Below are 19775 nucleotides of genomic sequence, written 5' to 3' on the forward strand. Positions count from 1 at the left end.
TTGATTGATTAAGAGGAGTGGTGAGGACACTCATCAAGGCCACATCTGCTAACAAGCACCAGCAGAGCCCTACAGATCATCTCTTATGCAGTCAAAGTGTGTCAGTGAATGAGGTTAAATCCCCTTTCTTTCTGCAGGCAGTTGTCTTCCACTCCCAGTCGAGATAGTACTCAGTTCAAAAAGAGCCTGGTGGTCTGTTGGCTCACTCCTTAGCTGTCATTTTTTTGGTAGCTCATCAGTTCTCCATTCCCAGTAGCTTTTGCTCTGGAGACCACAAAGACCACAGGATTGACATGAATGTTGTGCTCACTGGGGAGCACATAATCCAAGCCTGGGGGAAGAGACCCAGCCCCATTTTGTTCAGCTTCAAACTTTTCTGAATACTACATACACCCAGAGTAAGGGCAGGGAGAGGGACACAACACACATACCCTGCTTAGGGCATGATGAAGTCAAATGGCACCTCTTGGTGACATACCAGGGAACCTGGGCTCAAATCTCAGCAGGGTAACTGTGAGTTCTTTCATTAAGAGAAATTGAACTGCAGGTGCTTTGCCATTGGGGAGTCTCTGATGGTGAACTATAAAGGGAAGGTTGAGCTTGGAGGTACCCAGGAGTTTATGATGCCACAAAATAACCCTGCACATATACCACATTGCTTGCAAACCTCTGCAAGATTTTTATTTTATGGATACCATCAATTACTGGCAGTGAAATACTTAAGGGCAGCTTCTGTTACTGACAGTCCAGGCAGTGAGGTATCCAACATGTCACTGCTTGTGCCCAGAGCTATTTGAGAGCATAAAAGGGAGGCTGGTTTCAAGGTAATCAAGGCTAAGAGCTGTAGTTCTCCTTGACTACTGGTTAGTACAAACCATCTCTAAGGCAGCAGTAATCTCAGGGTACAACATCTTTAAAAAGCACTTTGTAATGAAAGGTGCTCTTGAGCTGTAAAGCAGCAGTGTTTGAAACAGCTACCTTTTCTGCAGGGCTGCTGCGATGGATGAAAAACCTGAGCTTTCATTGCAGCCATTCCTGCAGCTTCTCTGCTTAGGCTTTTGAGGATTGCTTTGTTTGAGGTTTTTGTTTGGTTTGCCTTTCTAACCAAAGAAATAAACATCTTTCAGAGAAGCTAATTTAAAAAATGTGTACAATAGAAGAAACTTGAAAAGAACATGATATATGAAGCTGAAGGACGGAGAAAGCACCATCTTCCTTGATCTCTTCCAAGAAAGAAGGCTGACTTGTATGTCAGACTTTTCTTTAAGCAAAAGTCAGATGTTTCAGACTAAAACAAGGAATGACTTATATTGAACACAAGATGAAAAACTGTGTTCGTTCTTTTTAATCTAATGCTACTGTTTCCATATTACGAGGCTTAGAAATAGATCCATCAGTTTGTGTTTATATTACACTTCACTTTCCCCCTGGTCCTATTCAGATGAAGCACATCCATAAAGTCCAGCCAAAAAAACTCGAAGTTTAAAATCTCTAGGGAAGATGTTTGGGGTTTTGTTTTGTTTTGTTTTGAATATGCCAGAGCAAGAAGCTGTTTCATGCAACCATAGCTGCTGGAATTGTTCTGCCTGTGCTGCGTGACAAGGTGAAACTTGGGAGGCTGTGAACTGGGAATAATGTCATAGCATAACCCTCCAGCCCCACTCAGCTCTGCTCTTGGTGAGTGTGCAGCTACAACCTGTGGTACCAAGGCCACAGTTTGGATGTGGGAGCAGCTCCTTGCACATCAGTTGCAGCTCTGACAGCAGTGTTACACCCACATCTGCAGCAGGGAGCAAGTGCAAAAAGATATCAGCGCAATTAATCTTCTTGCATGTGACACATTTATCAATCCCCATGTGCTTCCCAAGGAGGTAAACATCATTTCCCTTGTTATGCACACAGGTCAGGCAGTTTCTATATATTACTCTTACCTAAATCCCAAAGGATGGTGTTCAGAGTTAGAGCTACCTGAAAAGCTCATATGCAAGTTGAATTTCAACAAAATATACAGAAGAAAATATGCAGAATCTGTCACCATTTTTTTCCTGGTTTCTTCCTATTCCCACTCTTCAACCTTTCTAATTATTGTGTTCCTTCAATAAATATATACATAGCCTTTCAGCAGGGAATTTAGTGTGAATTGGCCATTTTACAGTTTGTTGGTCCTAACTGATGCTGCCAAACAGGAAGATGCTTGGAAATACTGGGGTATTCATTTGTATGCCATGTATGCACACAATACTGAGCTTAATTGGTACTATTAAATCAGTCTCAAATTGAGAACAACGTATAAACATGCTTGAGGAACACAAAGCAACATTCTCTTACAGATTCACAATAGGCATCTTGATCTGAATTTAAAAGGCATTTTTATGTCTAAACGTGCAGGTAGCACTTAGCAGGATTGTTCAAAGCTCCTTTGTATACTAAGGTCAGAACTACCTTTTAACGGTACAAGTTAATCCATTAACCTGCTGAGAGGTTTTCTGTTATGGTTACATTCCCTTTCATCTTCACACATCGAAAAATGGCTGAAAATCTGGACATTCTTTCAGAAAACAGGTCTCACTCAAGTCCCTTCAGTCAATAGCAATAGCCTGGTTTTAATCTTTTATGCTAAATAAATGCCCATTTTACCCACCACGTATTGTTGAAACAGAGGGTTGCAAAACACATGTACAATGGTGTTAGAAAGGTATAGTAGTGACTGGTTTTGCCACAGGAAAATATAGTAAGCATGAAGCCTTTTGGAAAATAAATGTTGCAATTGCAGAGCAGGGAGAAAAGCTTATTAATTTTTCTGGGATTTTCAATAAAGGTTTAGCAGGAAAAAGCCATCTTGCTCTTTAGTTTGCTCCGCGATTCTGGGGTTTCTGTCTTGCTGGGCATGTGAGGGGGTAATAGGGATACTGTGGCATTGGGTAATACATACTGAGATACATCTCTGCAGGAAAAAGAGCAAAGGTGTGGAAAGCAGACAGCTTTCACACTGCCCTGCAGCAGCTTTCTGGACATAAGACCTCCAGGCTGCCATAGGGAAGGCAACAGAGTCATCTGAGGATGTGTGGGTTCACACAAAATGAGATAGATGCTGCAAAGGAGGATGCATCTTCTGCAGAAGCTGTCCCTGCAAGCAGGCTGAACCAACACCTCCAACCGTGGCAGAGGCACCACCAGCCCAACACCTGCTGTGAATGTGTCCTTGTCCTGTCCTCATATCCACAGCTCAGGCAGAAGTAGGACATCTTACTGCAGGAAAGGAAACCTGCAGACTGCAGGTCAGAGATGAGGCTCTCTGCAACCACAGTACCTCAAGATATCTAGCATTTCAAAGAACAACAGCATATATAAGACAGAAATGGGAATAGGCAGAGTCCTGAGAAAGAATGAGATGTTTATTTATTTCACTAGTATGCACAAGAGTCAGAGAAATCAGTTTATATGCTAGATCACCCATGTTGCCTTCAACACAGCACTTTACCGAGCTGGTGCCTGAGGTTCAACATGCAGGATGCATTGCCAGGATGGGCAGGAAGACTGCAATGCCAGGGGAAACCAAAACACAGCCTTAGTTTTCATCCCCACATCTACAAGCAGGGGGATTTGAGAGCAGGTAGGACACACCAGCCTCAATTGCATCACAGGTCATTACACCACCGTGGAGAGTGTAAGGCTGGTTGTAAAGAAGCATCTGGTTGCTGTGGCTGATCAGCCAGCCACAGACTTATGAATTTGTTCAGTTGCACATGTATAATTCCTTATTAAGCAATAATCTGGTCACATCTTAGTGCTGGTGCCTGTTCTTCAAACCATTCAGCCAGAGGATTTAAAAGGAAGTGAAAGTCAGTAAATGTCACAATGCAGCAAATACTGGGTAAAATTCTCTTGATATTTGCTGTTTGAAAGCTGCAATGTCACACTGGCATAACTGCAGGGGCTTTTTGAAGCAGTAATTTGCAGAAGTTTAAGTAATAAAAGTTAGGGGTTTGTTTTCCTCTCTCCTTCCGTTGGAAAGCTTCCATCTGATATATTCAAGCCAAATTCTGGGATCTGAAAACAGACAATATCAAAGCCAAGACTGGTAGAACTTCAGCTGTATATACAGGAATGAAGTGATAGGGATAAATAATTAAACCACAGTAAAAATTCTGAGCATTACTTGGATGGTTCTTCCACGTGCCTGTGTTTTTTTCTGCACAGTAAAATCTGGAAGGTGGTGAAAGCTGGAATAACCACAAACATATAAGTGTGATTTAAAACAACAATGAAAAATAAGGAGGAAATTAAGCTTTTGAGTAGACAGTGAGAACTGTTGTGCCATTGCAATGTATGCCCTATGGTCCACACAACGTCCAGACTGTATCCCTTTAACACAGGGGTGGAAAGAAACATACGGAGTAGATGTGCCAAAGATATGGGATGGTTCTCTTTGTTTGTGCTCTTCAATAATCTGGCTATTGCTGAGCCTGACAGTAGAAATTCTGTCTCAGAGGCATGACCTTTCCAAGGTTTACACTTCAGGGGGAGTTTCCATTCCCCAGCCCAGAGCTGCAGCCCTATGGGGAATCGACAGCCCTGTTCTTCCTCACCAGTCACTTCCTCAAGTTTTCAGGTTCTCTCCTTCACGTTCCAAGCCCTGTCTCCAAACACATCCCACAGCAGCTCAACTCTGGGTTTATTTACAGATTTTACTGGCATTGCTGCCATTCCAAGTGTTGCACTGCAGATAAAGAGATCAACAAGAGTCCTGCCAGTGTTAGTGAGCCAGAGCCCCATGCAGCAGAGCCTTGTGGCACTGCTGTTACAAAACCTCCTCTCCCTAAAAACTCAGTTCACCTGCACTTGGTAAATACTCTAGTATTTACTTTATCTTTTTATTCTCTATAATCAGTGTTTGATAACTACTCAAAAGAGCCTGAAAGACTGTGAAGACTTCGGAGATCTCTCTCTCTCCTGCTGGAAATGAGTCTCTTGTGTTGCCTCTGTATCTCTAAAACCAGCTACCCTGCTGCTGCTACAGCTGGTGTGGCTCCAACAGCGCTATCAGGACAGGGAATCCTACTGCAGAAAGGCTGTTGCTAAGGGCTTTGACACTGTGTCATTTAACTCTGCTCAGGGTAGGTCTAATCACTTCTGTGCTTTAAAATCACTGATAGTTCTAGAGACTGGCTTACACTCCACCTGCCAGAATTGCCAGCACTGGTGGAGCTGGAGAAAAGCCTCAGCAACCACAGGAAATTCATAAGGCTACTTTCCTTGTAGGGACAGCATGATGCAAAGTACTGCTGTAGAAGCTCTGCACTACTGTTTCCTTTCATGGTTTTTTCCAGATTTTCCTTGTCTACTTTTGGGCCAAAAGCTTTTGTGGGGAGGATTTCACAGCTGCTTTCTGTCCCCTTCATAAGGGTAACAGGCTTCTGGGTGGGAGGAGAAATGGCAATAAACCAAGTGAAAGGCAAAGGAGAAGAGATTCCTGGGCTCTCACACATGCTGACACTCAAGTGAGTGCCCTCAGCTTTATCTGCTCACTCTTTGGCCTCTATCAGAGATTCACGTCATTACCCAGCTCAATGAGTTCTTGAGAGGGGATTCTTTCATTGTCTCCTTGACACAGGGAAACAAATGCAGGCAAACAGGCAGGTTGGGCACCTGTTCATCACCTCTCCAAGTGAATTCAGATAGATTTGGTTGGAAATACCTTTCTGCCAGTCCTCCAGGGCTGCTGAGCTGATGCTTTCTGAAAGCCTTGGCACTTAACATCCACCTCAAACATGTTTACAAGGTCACATAATCATGTTGCTCAATCCTCTCCTCACTCTGCTGGCTCCACATTCACTCCACCGGCCACTTCAACTGCATCCTGCCTGAGCATAACACCTCTCACAAATTCACTACTCATTTCTCTTCCCTGTCTCATTTCCCTTCCTCTCTATCTCTGTCATTACTGAATGCCTCAGACAACTGACTGTACTCTCACTACCCTTACAAAGGCTAAGAAATATGAGAAATGTGAGGATTTAAGTGTATGCATTGAGCATATGAAAAGTCTGATCTGAGGTGACTTGCCCACAGTAACACACCACATCTCACATTAGCACTTCAGACATGAGAGATCTTTTGTCTCCTACCATTAGACTTTTTGCCTCTTTCCTTTTACAGCCCCATCACAGTTGGTGCAAAACTTCTCCCTGCACCTCCAGATCAGAAGCAGCATACACAATCCTCATCTCACAAATAACCCTCCAACTTCCAAAAGTCATGCCAAACCCTTGATTTCTTCCTAAATTATGAAATATTTTATAATCCTTCTTGCTCTGTTTCCATTTTTTTTTTTTATTTTGATTAATTCCACTCTGTTCTTCCTGTGCTGCATTTAGTCTTGACCTAACCTTCTATGAGTGACTATCATATCCAGCTGCAAAAAACAGTATTAATATTAAGAATTCATTTAATTCTGGGAAACACTCAGAGATGTAACTGATGTGTGAAATCAAGTCACACCTCCCACTTGGATGTGACTGACAGAAGTTTCCATGGCTATTTGGGATACACCCCTCAGAGAGGTTCTGAAAGGCAGTGACATTGCAATGCAGTGAGGCACCGATTGTTAGCTTTAATCTAGAACAAAGACCAAGAGCGAGACAGATACAGCAACATGAATAATACTCTCAGACTGGATAATATGTCCTAAGATGCTTGGGTATCCCACACTGGGGGCCCTGCTGCAAACCTTAGCAGTTGTTAGCACAATGAGGTAGATTAAAGCTCAGGCAGAGAGAATCTCCCACCCAAAAAACTCAAAGCTGTCTGCAGTATAGACATACCCAAAGGCATCATGTGAGGTCAGCCATGAACTGCATCTGCCATAGCCACTGGGTGTGAAAAGTCAAGAACTTGAGAACAGCAGCGACTTGCCCTCATGCCATCTTTCCAAATACAACCTGCTAGCTCACCAAAGGGGAAGAAATAATGGGCAGGCAAAGAAAGGTCTTCAGCTGAAAGCATTGTTTCTCTTTCAAACTGTAACCTGAAATAGATGTAAAATATAAGCTGTACCTAAAAGAAAAAAGCAAACATCTCTTTCAAAATAATAGTCTTACTAAATGAGTTCCTCCCTTCCCATGGCATATCAGGTTAAGCTTAGAAGTGGATTTCTCTTTATATAATGCTCATTCACCACTTTTTTTTGTGCCACATAGGCAGGTGCACCTGCGGTAAAACTTGCCATACCAAAGGCTACCAAGAGATGGCACCAGAATTTCTGTGTGCCACATGTTTGCCCAGACCTCTGGAACAACCTTGGTGGATGGTATTCCTCTCTGCCTCATCAATTCTTCTTCTATTTTCAAATCTAACCTGAAAGCATCTCTTTTTCCCTTGCCTCTACCTCTTAATTTTCCAATTTCTCCCATCTACTGCTATTAACAGTACAATGCCAGTAAAATGTAATTCTGAAATGCAACTCTATTTGTTCTGCAAAGCAGCACTGAGATACCATCAGTCTGAAATGAGATTTTGTGACTTATTATTAATATTAGAACAGGCCATTCTTTGAGAGAAACCACACAGACCGTAAAAAGAACAGAAGAGAAGGAACTGCATGAAACTGGGACACCTTTGGCTCCAAGATAATTTCTTCTATTACAATGGCTCATTGCATTAGATTTGCACAGTTGGGTTTATTTACCTATCTTAGTGATGCAACCATCCCTGCTTCAAGTTATCTGAGATTTTAGTCAAGTTGAAGAGACATTTTATGTAAAAAAAATTTCCAGACAACCCTCTTTTGTTTCTGGCATCATCTCATTCAGGATGGTATTTACCAGTTTTATTTAGCAGGAATTCTAGGATAAATCCTATGAAGATCAAGGCCAGATGAAAAGCATGTCATTTAGCTGTGACATAGCTCAACAGAAATATTTTGGCCCTTCCTGTGAATTTTCTACAGGGATCAAGTGAACTAAATAGTGTCTGCTTATTCTCAAAGCATTGATTAATTATGACCACATTCCAATAAAATCATGTGTTACTTTCCAATTAAATATCCAGACTTCTCAACATGATTAATGGCAAAACACAGACTAACAAGAGGAATTAAGAATGATTTACTTTTGATCATCTATCAGGAGCCATTGCCAAGTAAACACAGGCATAAAGATGTACATGAAGCGTTCCTCAAGAAGAACCCATCACAGCAGCTTCCATATCAGGTTTCAGAGGAACTAATCACCATGTCAGTACATTAAATTTCTTCTCTTTCTCAAAATACTGTCTGACAGTGGCCAGATATGCCACATATTCTGTTTGAGCGGAGAGCAGCTGAAAGTTTAGCCCAATCCAGGGGATGGAATTGCAGTAAACGTACATGGTGGTCTACCAGCAAGAGGTTATCCAGGATTAAGGATAGGGAAAATCTAACTCCCTGCTCTGGGGTTTGGAGCACATTTGTGTTTGGATCTCTTCCATGTGCCTCTCCATCATTCTTAACAGAAGAGATAAGTCTAGTGTTCAGGTCAACCCCACTACACATCTCCTCTCTCTGTCTAAACCAGACATAGCCCACTGTCGTTCTGGTTTCTTCTGTCGGTTTTAAGGTCACAGGAGACCACTTGTACAAGCATTTGTTGATGTGGCACCCTGGTCACTTTTCAACACTATGGGCTCAACACTTCGATTTTATCTTGCATCAGAAGCACCAGTTTCAAGATGAGAAAACAGAATCTCAGTTATATGGAAAAAAGTGTTCTAAAAAAGCAGAGTAATGCATATATTCCTTTGTTCCAAGCCTAATTTGAAGCTATATACACAGCCTCTTAACTTATATCTTCAGAATTTCCAGGGTATTTGTATTCTCCTTGGTCAATTTGGCATAATACCTGATTAAATATGGCTTTTAGCTTTAGATGTCCTCTCCTAATCACCCTGACATTCCTCTCTTCAGTTGCATGAGCTCAGCTCACTCTGTGACAGAAGTATGTGATACAGGAATCACTTCATGACCATAGCAATGGTGCCATCATTATTCTTGTATGTTTCAGATTCACAAGTCACTCCCCACCTCAAATCACCCCTGAGCATTTATCAGCAAAAAAAAAAGATGCACAGGGTATGGTATTCTCCTTCCTCCTGGGTTTTGAGCCCTGACACCAGTTGGAGAGGACTCCATTTTCCAAATCTCTCTCAGCAACCATCTACCTGACCCAGCCTTAAATGCCCATCATGCTACCTGCAAGTTGCCCACTCCAGACTCATTCTCCACAGAGAGAAATAAACATTTTTAAGATACTTCTAGTTTTTGGAGGCAAACACTTGCCACAGGTGAAAAGAATTTGCTTCTTTTTCCCTTTAGTATGTGAGGAATCCAGATATCCACCTCAGGTGAAATAGAGTTACACTGAGGGATTTCCTCCCTTTAATGAAAAGGGAGATTATCAGCAAGCCTCAGAGGAGCTGGGACTATCCAATAAGGACCAAACATAGGAAGAATTGTGATCAAATGTCAGAAGTGGTTAATGCTGGACATGAGCAAAGGCAGATAATTTCTGCATATCACATTTTCTAGTGAATTAATTTGGCGCCATTCCCAGACCTTTTTTATTCACTTTCCACTTTTAATTAAGTAGTCAAACTTTACTGGAACAGCCCAGTGTAGAAAGCCAAATATTGTGAATACTCACTGAAAGAGTTTTTATTTCTGACAAATACTTCCTCTTGTTGCAATCTCTCATACAAGGTTTATGCGAACACTTACCACGAGCCACCCTGCTCAGTATGATAAATAGATGTACTCATAGAGCTTTGAGAAATAAAGACATTTTAAAAGACTCTCCAAATTACTTTAATAAAACTGCCCACCAATCTTTTAACAGCAAAAAAAGGAAACATAATGGAGGGAACTACTCAGACACTAGTCATCCCACCACTTGCCATTTTCTAAAGCACAGGTCCTCCTCATATGAAACAAAAATAAAATCTGGTTCTTTACTTTCATCCACTTTGATACTTTATCTTCAACTTGAGGAGTCCTGGAAGAGCCTGCACAACACATAGGCACAAACACACAGCCTCCAAAAGCCATTGGTGAGGACATCTAATACTTGACAACCTAGAGACAGTCCTACAGAAGAGACCCAGATCCTGGCTGACTAGAGAACAAACATTGGCCACTGTCACATTCCACATCCCACAACACATCCAAATACCTCTCAGAACAAGTAAGTTGGTAAAACAAGCAACAGTGCTGGAAAGGGACACTGGAAAGTAGGAGAAGGGTGGAAGCTATGGAGCAAATGAGGAGTAATTAAGATGAAAGGTGAAAAGAGCAGTGACCATTGCACTGTGTGGGGCATCAGAGATGCTACATTAGAGAAGGTGTTGATGGAGTGAAGATTTGAGCGTCCCACACACATTCATATCAGATATCCCAGCCACTGACATAAACAGAGCTGAGAGAAACAGAACATCATCTGGTTTTATTTTAAACTGTCCCTGTAAAAGGTATCAGAAAACTTTTCCCGCAGCACAGCATCACGAGAGATGGGCAAGACAGCCTTGAGCCTCTGAATCACTTGGATTTCATGGCAGTTAACTCAAGAGATCTCTACACCTCAGAGAGTTTTGTGGTTTTTCCATGTAGCTTTTACCTCAGATATGGGTAGTTCTGGAAAGATCTACAGTTGTGGCACCAGCAAGTCTAAGACCTCAAATGCCTAACTAAAGCCCATAAAGTCCATGAGTCACAGTCCCAGGGGAATCAGAGACACTTGGCATGTACCCAGAGAAGGTCAATTGGAGCATGGGGAGACTATTTCTAAATACCCCAGAGCTTTGCCACTGGGGAAAATAAATAGAACTATGTATCTAGTTTCCACATCTTAGCTGGCTAAATAAATAGCTCTCACAGGGCACTCTCCAGGGCAGATTCTTAAAGTGACCTTGGTCCTACTGCTGCCCAGGACAGGGGAACACGAGTGTACCCACAAGAGAAGTGCTGCATTTTCAGTGCTGCATTCCTGGCAGCTGATCAGAGAGCAAGGGTAATCTCAGCTCCCACAGTTGCCAGCTGTTCCTTCCCAGCAAAAAGGCAAACTATGGTGGCACATAGTTATGGAGAGAAAGTATCAAGACCAAATACAAAGGGAGTCTCAGAGGACTTCTGGGAGAACACTGGAGTTTTCCTCTGTAGGCAGGTTATAGACTAGTGTTCTCTACAAGTTCCATACTGATACCAAAAAAGAAGCAGACATTTTTGTGAGCAACTAACTACACCAAAATACCCCACTCCAGATTTCAGCACAGCCAGGAGCACACACTGGGCTAGACAAAGCACATGACTCTTTTTACTCTTTCTTTCAATCTCAGAAACCCCACCTATAAGCTCCCTACCCCAGTCACCTCACAGATTTATATCTAGAGCAACTCAAAACACAGAAAGACAATTTCACACGTACCCACCTCAGTTTTCTGATGAACTGTAAAGATGCTTGGGATTTTCATGCCATAGCTATCCGAGGCACTTGCTAATGCTGGGAAAGAAGATCTGTAGCCCACCCTACAGTCTGTACTTCTAGTCTCAGGACCTAAATTCTTATCAACATCTCTTGGAGCCACTTTCCCCCGTGAGAGAAGTGCTCTCAAACAGCCTGCAAGCAAGAACAATTTCTGCTGAATACTAAGAAACCGATGTTGTGAACTGGGTTTCAAGTGTGAATTAAAACAAAACAGGTGTGTGTTGTTCTTCTGATGTGAAACAGACTGTCTCCACTGTGCCATTGACCTTCTCAGGTGCCCCTAGTTATGAAACAAAAGGCTCAGCTCTGAGTCTTGATCAGGCCAGCTGAGTGGCCACCAGGCTGCAGCTGATTTATGGTTCTTGTTCGTTAGACCAAGGGTAGGTGGGAGCCCCAAATCACCTTTTCCTGTGAGCGAGGTCCCAGAAAGATTTTATGGTCCAATTTCATACTCATACAAGTATGTTCTAAGAAGAGCACAAATATTTTAGGAAATAAAAAGAGAATTAGGAAACTGAACTAGCAATGAGGAAGCTCAGGTAGACAACAATTAATGTATGAGATACTTTTTTTCCAAGGGAAAATAAAAGCCTTTCAGTAATAAATAAAAAGGCTTATTAGCAATAAACCTGAGGTTTTATTGAGAACAATTTTGAGTTTGTTTTTCTGGTGTCTGTATCTCTGTCCCAAATGGAAAAAAAGGTCCACAGAAGAGTTCAAAAAATTCTTGTATATTAGATAAAAGGAAGAAAAAAGCTAAATATTGCATATTGACAAAGCAGAATCATTGAAATCAGAAGTGGCAAGTTTCTCTGAAGGCTATTTCTTTCTCCTTCTTCTTAGAAGTGACTATTCTAGACCACTTCACAGCCTACATTGCAGCAACCCTCATCACTCACTGCATTTCCAAATGAATTTCAGCAAAAAGCCAGGCAAGAAATGTGCAACAGATACCAAGTTTTCCACTTTCCCCAGAGGAAACAGCAAGTGGAAGAAAGCACTTTTGCACAAAATTCATTTTAAAAACCTTTATGTAGCCAGTCCCATTGCTTAAAAGAGAACTGATACAGGCAAAAGTCCTATTACACACAGATCCTGACCTATAAGGCTACCACAGAAGTAGAACTAACACTATTCTAATCACAGCCAACTCTTCCATAGGAAGGAAATCGGGGAATTGAGGGAAATTTGCTTAAGTTAAGCACAGGCTTCGACCCATCAATCAGTTTTGGTTGCCTCAGAAGTCAAGCCCAGCTCTGGGTCTAACATGTTCTGGGCACCCCTGACATACACAAAGCAGTTCTCCAGGCTCCCTAAATTTTATAGTTATAACATGAGGTCTTAGAGGAATGTTGAAGGAGGCTCAGATATCCTAGGAATAATACTGTAGCAATAATCTTCTTTGAGTAGGAAACATTCTGGTATCACACTTTTGGACAGACCACGTAGAGGAGTCTGAGGTACTCTAAGAGAGAACTGAAGTTGTGAAGCAGTTCCAGGTACTTAGCACTGTACTAGAAAGCCAAAAGCACAGGCAGAAAGTGAGTTGACTCCCAACAACAAGTCAGCTGCAATTCAAATTCCTTCCCATGCAATGTGTAGTGTAATTGGTGATACTGGGAGAACTGGTGTTAGTCTTTGATGGTAACATCAGGATGGACATTATTTACTGGCACCCTCATCCAGAATGACTGGCCTCCACTTCAACCACAACTAAACAAGTAGTGGCCAAACTGCTGTACCATGTCTGTCCATCCTTCTCATCTACACCCCATGCTCAGCCTGGAACTGCTTCCTCGGTGGTCACCAGCCATGGACCTCACCCATGTTGGTCCATGCAGAAGCCAAAGCCATCTAAATGTTACCATGTCCTTGCTGAGATGTGCATGAGGAAGCAAAGACCATGCTCCACAAACCACTGCATGTCTCAGCAGGAAAACTGGCAGGTTCTGTATTGCTTAAGCAAATGGGATTGTGTGGGCACAGCTCACAGCAGTAAATTCTTCCTCCTGTTTTCAAAGAGCAAGTCACAGAAATGTGTCCTTCTGTGGTGTTTTCCACATCACAAAGTTTGCCTTGAAAGGCATCTGAGGAAGTGGTCAGAATGGACAACTTGGGGACTAACATTTGGCATTAAGATGGGGATATAAAATGGACTTGCTGTCTTCAGAAAAGAACTATTTGAAATATGTGGGATGGGCTTAAAATCAGACGCAGATTAATACTAGTAAGAACTGTCATACTTCAAAAATATCATGATGACTTGCAGATCATCATGACTGTCTGCAAAAGGAGGAGGAGGCAGTACTGCCACGATTCCACTGCACCTGCCCCCAAGGCTGGTGGTGGCAGGAGGTTCTTGCTAAGGGGTAATTGGGAGCAGTTTGTGTGCTGCCAGCACAAGCTTCTCAAAACCCAATGGTGGCTGGGGAACAAAGGAAGATACCTTGCAATCAAACTGCCATCCCTGTATAGGGTACACTACAAATAAATGGCCACCAGCATGAATCATATGATGAATCATGGCATTAATGTGTCCTTCAGGGAACTATTTCTGCCTCCTAAAAAACCCTGCAGATTTAAAGTGAGTGGAAACCGCATACATTTCTGATTTCTATGCCTCTTCAAGTGGAACCAAAATTTTATTTCTTGCTGTCCTGGAAAGATGAGTTCCCTTGGGGCTACTGCCTACCTGACCGTCCTGACGTGTCTCTTGCTGTAGGGAGTGATGACTTTGAAAAGCAGCTCCATGGCTCCATTGATGCCAAGCATAGTTCCTGTGGTAACTAAGGCAATAAAAGAAAAAAGCAGTCAGCTCTGAAGCAGGCAGTCTGTAATGTGTTTTAGAGGAGATGTGGGGAAGGGAGTAGCTGCCCCTGGGGCTATGAGCTCTCTGGGCTCCCATCTGGACTCCACAGGTCACCTCACAAACACAGAAAGTGAAGCACAAAGCTGTCTGTGGACACAACCAGAGCCAAGATCAGGTGCAAAATCAGTACTGTAGCTCCTGCAGCTCTTTCCCAAGTTCCCCAAAGCCCCTTTTCCTGCAGATATTGTACCCTCCAGAGAACAAATCATAATTAAATAAAGTCTTCTCACAGAAAAATTACATTTTCTACATGCAACTCCATGAGGACAGTTAGTTTCATAGGGTCTTAGAGTGCAGAGTTTTCTTTCTGTGCTATTATTCAGCAGGATGGAAGTGAGGTTTGGGGGCAGGAGTGCTTTTGAATGCAGCTTAATTTCATCTAGGCAAATTTTCCCTTTAATCCTTCACTTGTTAACACACTAGGAACTTTCATAGATAAAATTTACAATCAATTCCAAAAATGCCTGATGCATGAACTAGGTGTTTAGCAAGATTTCCCCACTATGAGACAGCATCTCTGTGTAATGAAGGGACAAAAACAGCCCTGAAATATGAAGTGCAAGCGACCAAGGTGAAAGGATCAGTAATCAACAGCAGCCAGGAGAGCTGGCTGCCTGCCCACTGCCGGGTTTTGACTGTTTTGTGGATATCTCCCAGTGGTCATCAGAGAGCTGCCAGAGGGCCCATCATCTCTTCTCGTCCTACTGTGTCCCTGCCAAGCTGTCCTGTGATGGAAAGCTTTGCAAGGCTTGCCAGCTACATTCACACTTGCTTGTAATTCATTAGAGACAGGGTGGTGGACAAGGCTGTTCGAACTCAACCTGCCCCAGAGCAGGACATGGGCAGCCAGACACGTCTGGTGATAGTGAAAGGAGCAACCCAGTGTGAAGAACTGGTTCATGAGATGAGACAAGGACTCATCCTTTCTGCTTTCGTACCTAAGCATTCTCAGAGTATAATATGCTTCTGGATTTCCTATAGTTCCACTCCATAAACATAATTTTTAAGGTTGGGAACATGTAATCCCCTAGTTTGGTACCACATCCACATAGACTTTCACCTAACTTCCCCTGCATCTTCCCAGCTGGGCCACAGACCCCACAAAGCCAAACCTAATCATGGAGGGGAAGCACATCTGGAGAGTGCAGGAGGTGCCTGGAGAGTAATAGAGTTGCTCCAGCAAAGGTGCAGAGCTGAGTTTCTGGGGTCTGACATCAACAGAAAGGAGGCCAGGCTGCAGCACCCTTAAACCTCTGCAAAAACTGCAGCTTAACTGGAATGCAGGTGCACTGAAGCATGGAGTAGGGAAGTGTGTAGATCATCTTTTGGGGTGGGAGGCAGCACAGGGTTACTGCGCAGCTGTGAAAACCAAACAAAGGCATATTTCATCGTCTGGCCTTGGCTGCATTTTCAGCCACGCTCAGGCTTTCAAATACTGCTTATCATGGGGAGAGGGGTTGAGTGTTGAGGCTTGGCTGCTTGCCTGAGAAAGCCCGTTGCATGAAGTTAACTCCTGTACAGAGAGCAGGGACCTGCAGGGCAGGGCGCCAGGAGCGCTAAATCTCAGGGTGCATGTGGCAGACTTGGACAGGATGGCCATCAAGAATTATCTGCTGAGTGAGGGATGTGGAGAAGGAGAGGAAAGGGTTAGAGTGAGCAAAGGGAAATTTGGGCTGACGAGCTCAGTGCTTCATAGCAGGGAAAGCGTGTATGAATCTCTAATGATCCCAGGAGAGGTACTAGAAATCCCATTGCTTGAATCATTTAACATGAGGGCACTGCCAACCAAGAAAAGCTTGCAGAGTGCACAGATGAGGGAATATTAGACAGAAGACCAGGATCTACTATCTGCTTCCTGGGGGACCTTGAATGTGTAACTGATTTTTCTCTCCCTCTGCTTCTCCACTCGTATTTTCCTTCCTCATGGAGCTGCTCTGAGGATCAATACAATCAACAATAGTGAGACATTTGGCTGTTATGGTAATGGGAACTGCATAGAAAGTTAAGATACCCAAGTTTCAGAGCAAAAGAACTGACTGTCTTTTTTCCAGAATAGGAGATCATTGCCATGAATATTTTTCACTACAGCACTTTTATTTCCATAGTCTGTAGATGAAATGCACTGTAAAGGCTGCATAGGCCCCTAGAGGAACACCTTTTTCTATGGTTGTTCTGGCTTTTGTGCCTGATTCTGTACATTAATGGTGCATGCAGGCACCTTAACAGGAATAATGTTTCTTTGCACTGAAATGACTAAAGAAGAACTCTGGTAGTTGTCACACAGAGAAAAAGAGGAAAATCCTGGCACTCACCATTAGAAGCACAAACTCGCAGGACCCAGAGGCAGTGGGTGAGGGGCAGGTGATGGTCCAGGTTTCTTCTTGTCAAGCTCAGTATTATATCAGTGGCTTCTGCCTTCTGCACTTTCAGGCCAAACTTCCTATCTGTGCAAAGTAAATAAGAATCAAACTGTTGTAAAGGCCAGGTCTTTGAAGCAGTGCTGATAAATATATTTGCACCAAAACTTGTAACTCAAGATCTCATAACAAAGGCATTCAATTGTATCAATAAGTTAAACCACAGGAAAATATGGGATTGCCTGGAGTCAACATATATGAATCATAGAATAGTTTGGGTTGAAAGAGACCTTTAAAGCCCACCTAGTCCAACCCTCTGCAATGAGTTGCACTAGACCAGGTTGCTCAGAGCCCTGTTCAACCTGACCTTGAATGTGTCCAGATATGGGGCACCCACCAGCTCTCTGTGCCCGTGCCTCCCCACCTTCATCATAAAAATATTTCTTCCTTATATCTTGTCTGAATCTATCCTCTTTCAGTTCAAACCCATTACTCCATGTCCGATAGCAACAGGCGCTACTAAAAAAGTCTGTCCCCATCTTTCTTGTAAGCCCCCTTTAACTACTGGACAGCCACAATAAGGTCATCCTCAGTTTGGAGCCCCCACCCAGGAAGCCCCAGCAGTACCTCGTTGGCCAACCCTGGCCAGCAGGCGCAGCAGGGGCAGGAGGGTGCTGTGGTCGAGGGGCTCGGTTCGGGCGGCGGTGGCGAGGGCCTGCAGCAATGCCTCACTGCCCCCTTTGCTGATCACATAGTGGATCCTCCGTCCAGTCCCTGGGGAAAAAGGGAACAGACTGCTCAGAGCATCCCTTGCCTGAGCCACAGCTACCACAGACCCTCAGCACACGAAGTTCCCATGGCCTTTCAACAGCATTTTAGCGCTATCAGCCCAAGAGCGTTTGCAGAATTGGCCGTGGATCTCAGGTGCCCCTGGCCTAGAGACACAGCTAATGGCTGCATGGTGGAACTATGTGCTCTGCTGTCTGTTACTACAACAGTCATTGTCTTTCCAAACCCAGATGATGCTGAAGTTTTTCACTGTGCATTAAAATGTGGCAGAGAGGAATAAGCAGAGACACCGACAGGTTTCAAAGGAGCAGAAGGCTCAGTGATCTTTTCTTAGATATTGGAAATTAAACAAGGAAAGAACTAAAGCTGCAATGGGCTTCTGCCAAATGAAAAGGAATCCTAGGGAAGCCTTGGAGACAGCTTTCAAATAAATCTGGGTCTCCAAAGAAACCACACTCTAATCATGTGAGCCCTACTGTGTTAACAAATATTGACCCATGGGAGATTTGGGCAGCAACTCCAGGCTTTGTGGTTGGAGGATGTTCCTTGTTCAGTTCCTGGAGGGGGGCAGTGCCTCCTATCTCTGTGCACACAATCCTTCCAGCCAGCTGAGGAACAGGGCTGCAGGGTTCCAAAAGAGAGGCCCAGATGGACAGGCGATGCCTGTGGTGGGACTTCAAGCAGTGAGGAACCCAGAAAGCTCCAGCACTCGCTGATGCAGCCCCCACAGCCTGGCAGCTTGGCTGGCTTGGGAGCCAGCAAATGACATTTTTATGTGGAGGAAGGAAAAGAAACTTCATTAATTTTTTTCAGTTCTCTTGCTAATTCACTTATTTTTTGATGTGCCCTGAGCACATGCAGTGACATCTCTTCCCTGCAGGCCAAGGTGGAGGTGCTTTTTGGGGAGAGAGTTCATTAGAGAGTCCCTGGGCTCTGGGAAGTCAGGCTCCTCTTCCTATCTCACAGCCTTCCCTCTAATGGCAGTGGTGAACATTTCTAATGGTTGAGTGACAGGGATTATGAAATACTTTGAAACCCATAGTCATCTCTTAACAAGAACAAAAAAAAATAATTGAAAATCTCTCTGTGTCTTTTTTTTCTTTAACTCACTGAATAAGCTCAGTTTTCCAAACATAGGAGTAGTGAATGCTGATCTATACATACAATTCATATTTTGTTCATGTTGCAAACACCTGGCCAAGTTTAATGCAGGAATGAATTCCCTGACCTACTTGAGGACCCCTTTCTCGCCTTAGTCCACAGCCATTGCCCCAGACCTTTGTTTCCTTACCCAGAGACAGCAAGTCGGTGAGGACACTGAGAATATTCAGGATTACATCCTTGTCGCAGGAGCTCTGAAATAGAAGCACACCAATTCAGGAATCAATTCCAGAACAGTGAGCTTCATGCTGCACAGGGCAGCAGTGCATCATGTAGTGCAGAGGCACTGAGATCCTTGTTTGGATACTGAGCACTTTTTGTGCCATCTGGCCAGTGAATTTGTGGAAACATATTGGTAACACATTTTAAAAGCCTCTGACAGATCATACTACACAATATTTAATACACAGTAGCATTTCTGTAGAATTTACATATAAATTCTAAATTAGAGCTCTCCTTTTTGGTTTGATCTGGGTATCTCAAAGTTGAGGAAATTCTGTATCACGTAGAAATGTTAAATGAGAGGTGGTTTTCCATGACAACATCTCTTATTACTGGTAGTTGAAGAACAAAATATTTAAATTACATTAATCCAATCTACAAGAAAATTCTCCTGTCAATGCAGCTACAACCATGTGGAAGCCTTGAATTTGGGGTGCAGAAAAATGCCCTAAATTTATTTTTAAACTAATAGAATTTAATTTTAAGACCAAGTAACAACCATACTTTAATATCACACATTCTGCATTGGAGTCACTTTAAATTTTGCACTAGAGGAAATAAAATATACTGTACTTGAGGAGAAGGAAACACATGATATCAACAACTCATCTGTGTGATACATTAGACCCCTTCTTTAATCCTGCTCCAAACAGATTTCACTGCTGTGATTGAAGAATTAATCACCAGTCTGCATTGCTGCTTGAGGGATTTGGGTTAAGTTCTGGATATCATAACTTCTGAACAGATACAACACAATACAAATTCCCAGTATAATAGAAAGCTTACATTTGTGTAGCCATGGTCCCAAAGAACCTCAGGATCACATAAACTATAATAGAATAGCTTTACCTCCAATTAAATTATGAC

At 43.1% G+C, this 19775-nt stretch overlaps 1 protein-coding gene across 1 annotated transcript in view; it reads right to left on the reverse strand.

Moving 5' to 3' along the window:
* The window catches only part of AGBL1 (AGBL carboxypeptidase 1), a 251982-nt gene extending 232555 nt beyond the window's left edge, over positions 1–19427 (reverse strand). Inside the window, exons 1-5 of the mRNA XM_050309740.1 lie at positions 19413–19427; positions 18817–18880; positions 17364–17510; positions 16692–16823; positions 14203–14296 (exon numbers count right to left, since the gene is read on the reverse strand). Coding sequence (XP_050165697.1) covers positions 14203–14296; positions 16692–16823; positions 17364–17510; positions 18817–18880; positions 19413–19427 — 452 coding nt within the window. The remainder of the gene's footprint in view (positions 1–14202; positions 14297–16691; positions 16824–17363; positions 17511–18816; positions 18881–19412) is intronic.
* Positions 19428–19775: the final 348 nt, after the last annotated feature.

Source organism: Myiozetetes cayanensis, unplaced genomic scaffold (assembly GCF_022539395.1).
Source record: "Myiozetetes cayanensis isolate MyiCay16 unplaced genomic scaffold, myiCay2020 scf14, whole genome shotgun sequence".
Lineage (NCBI taxonomy): Eukaryota > Metazoa > Chordata > Aves > Passeriformes > Tyrannidae > Myiozetetes > Myiozetetes cayanensis.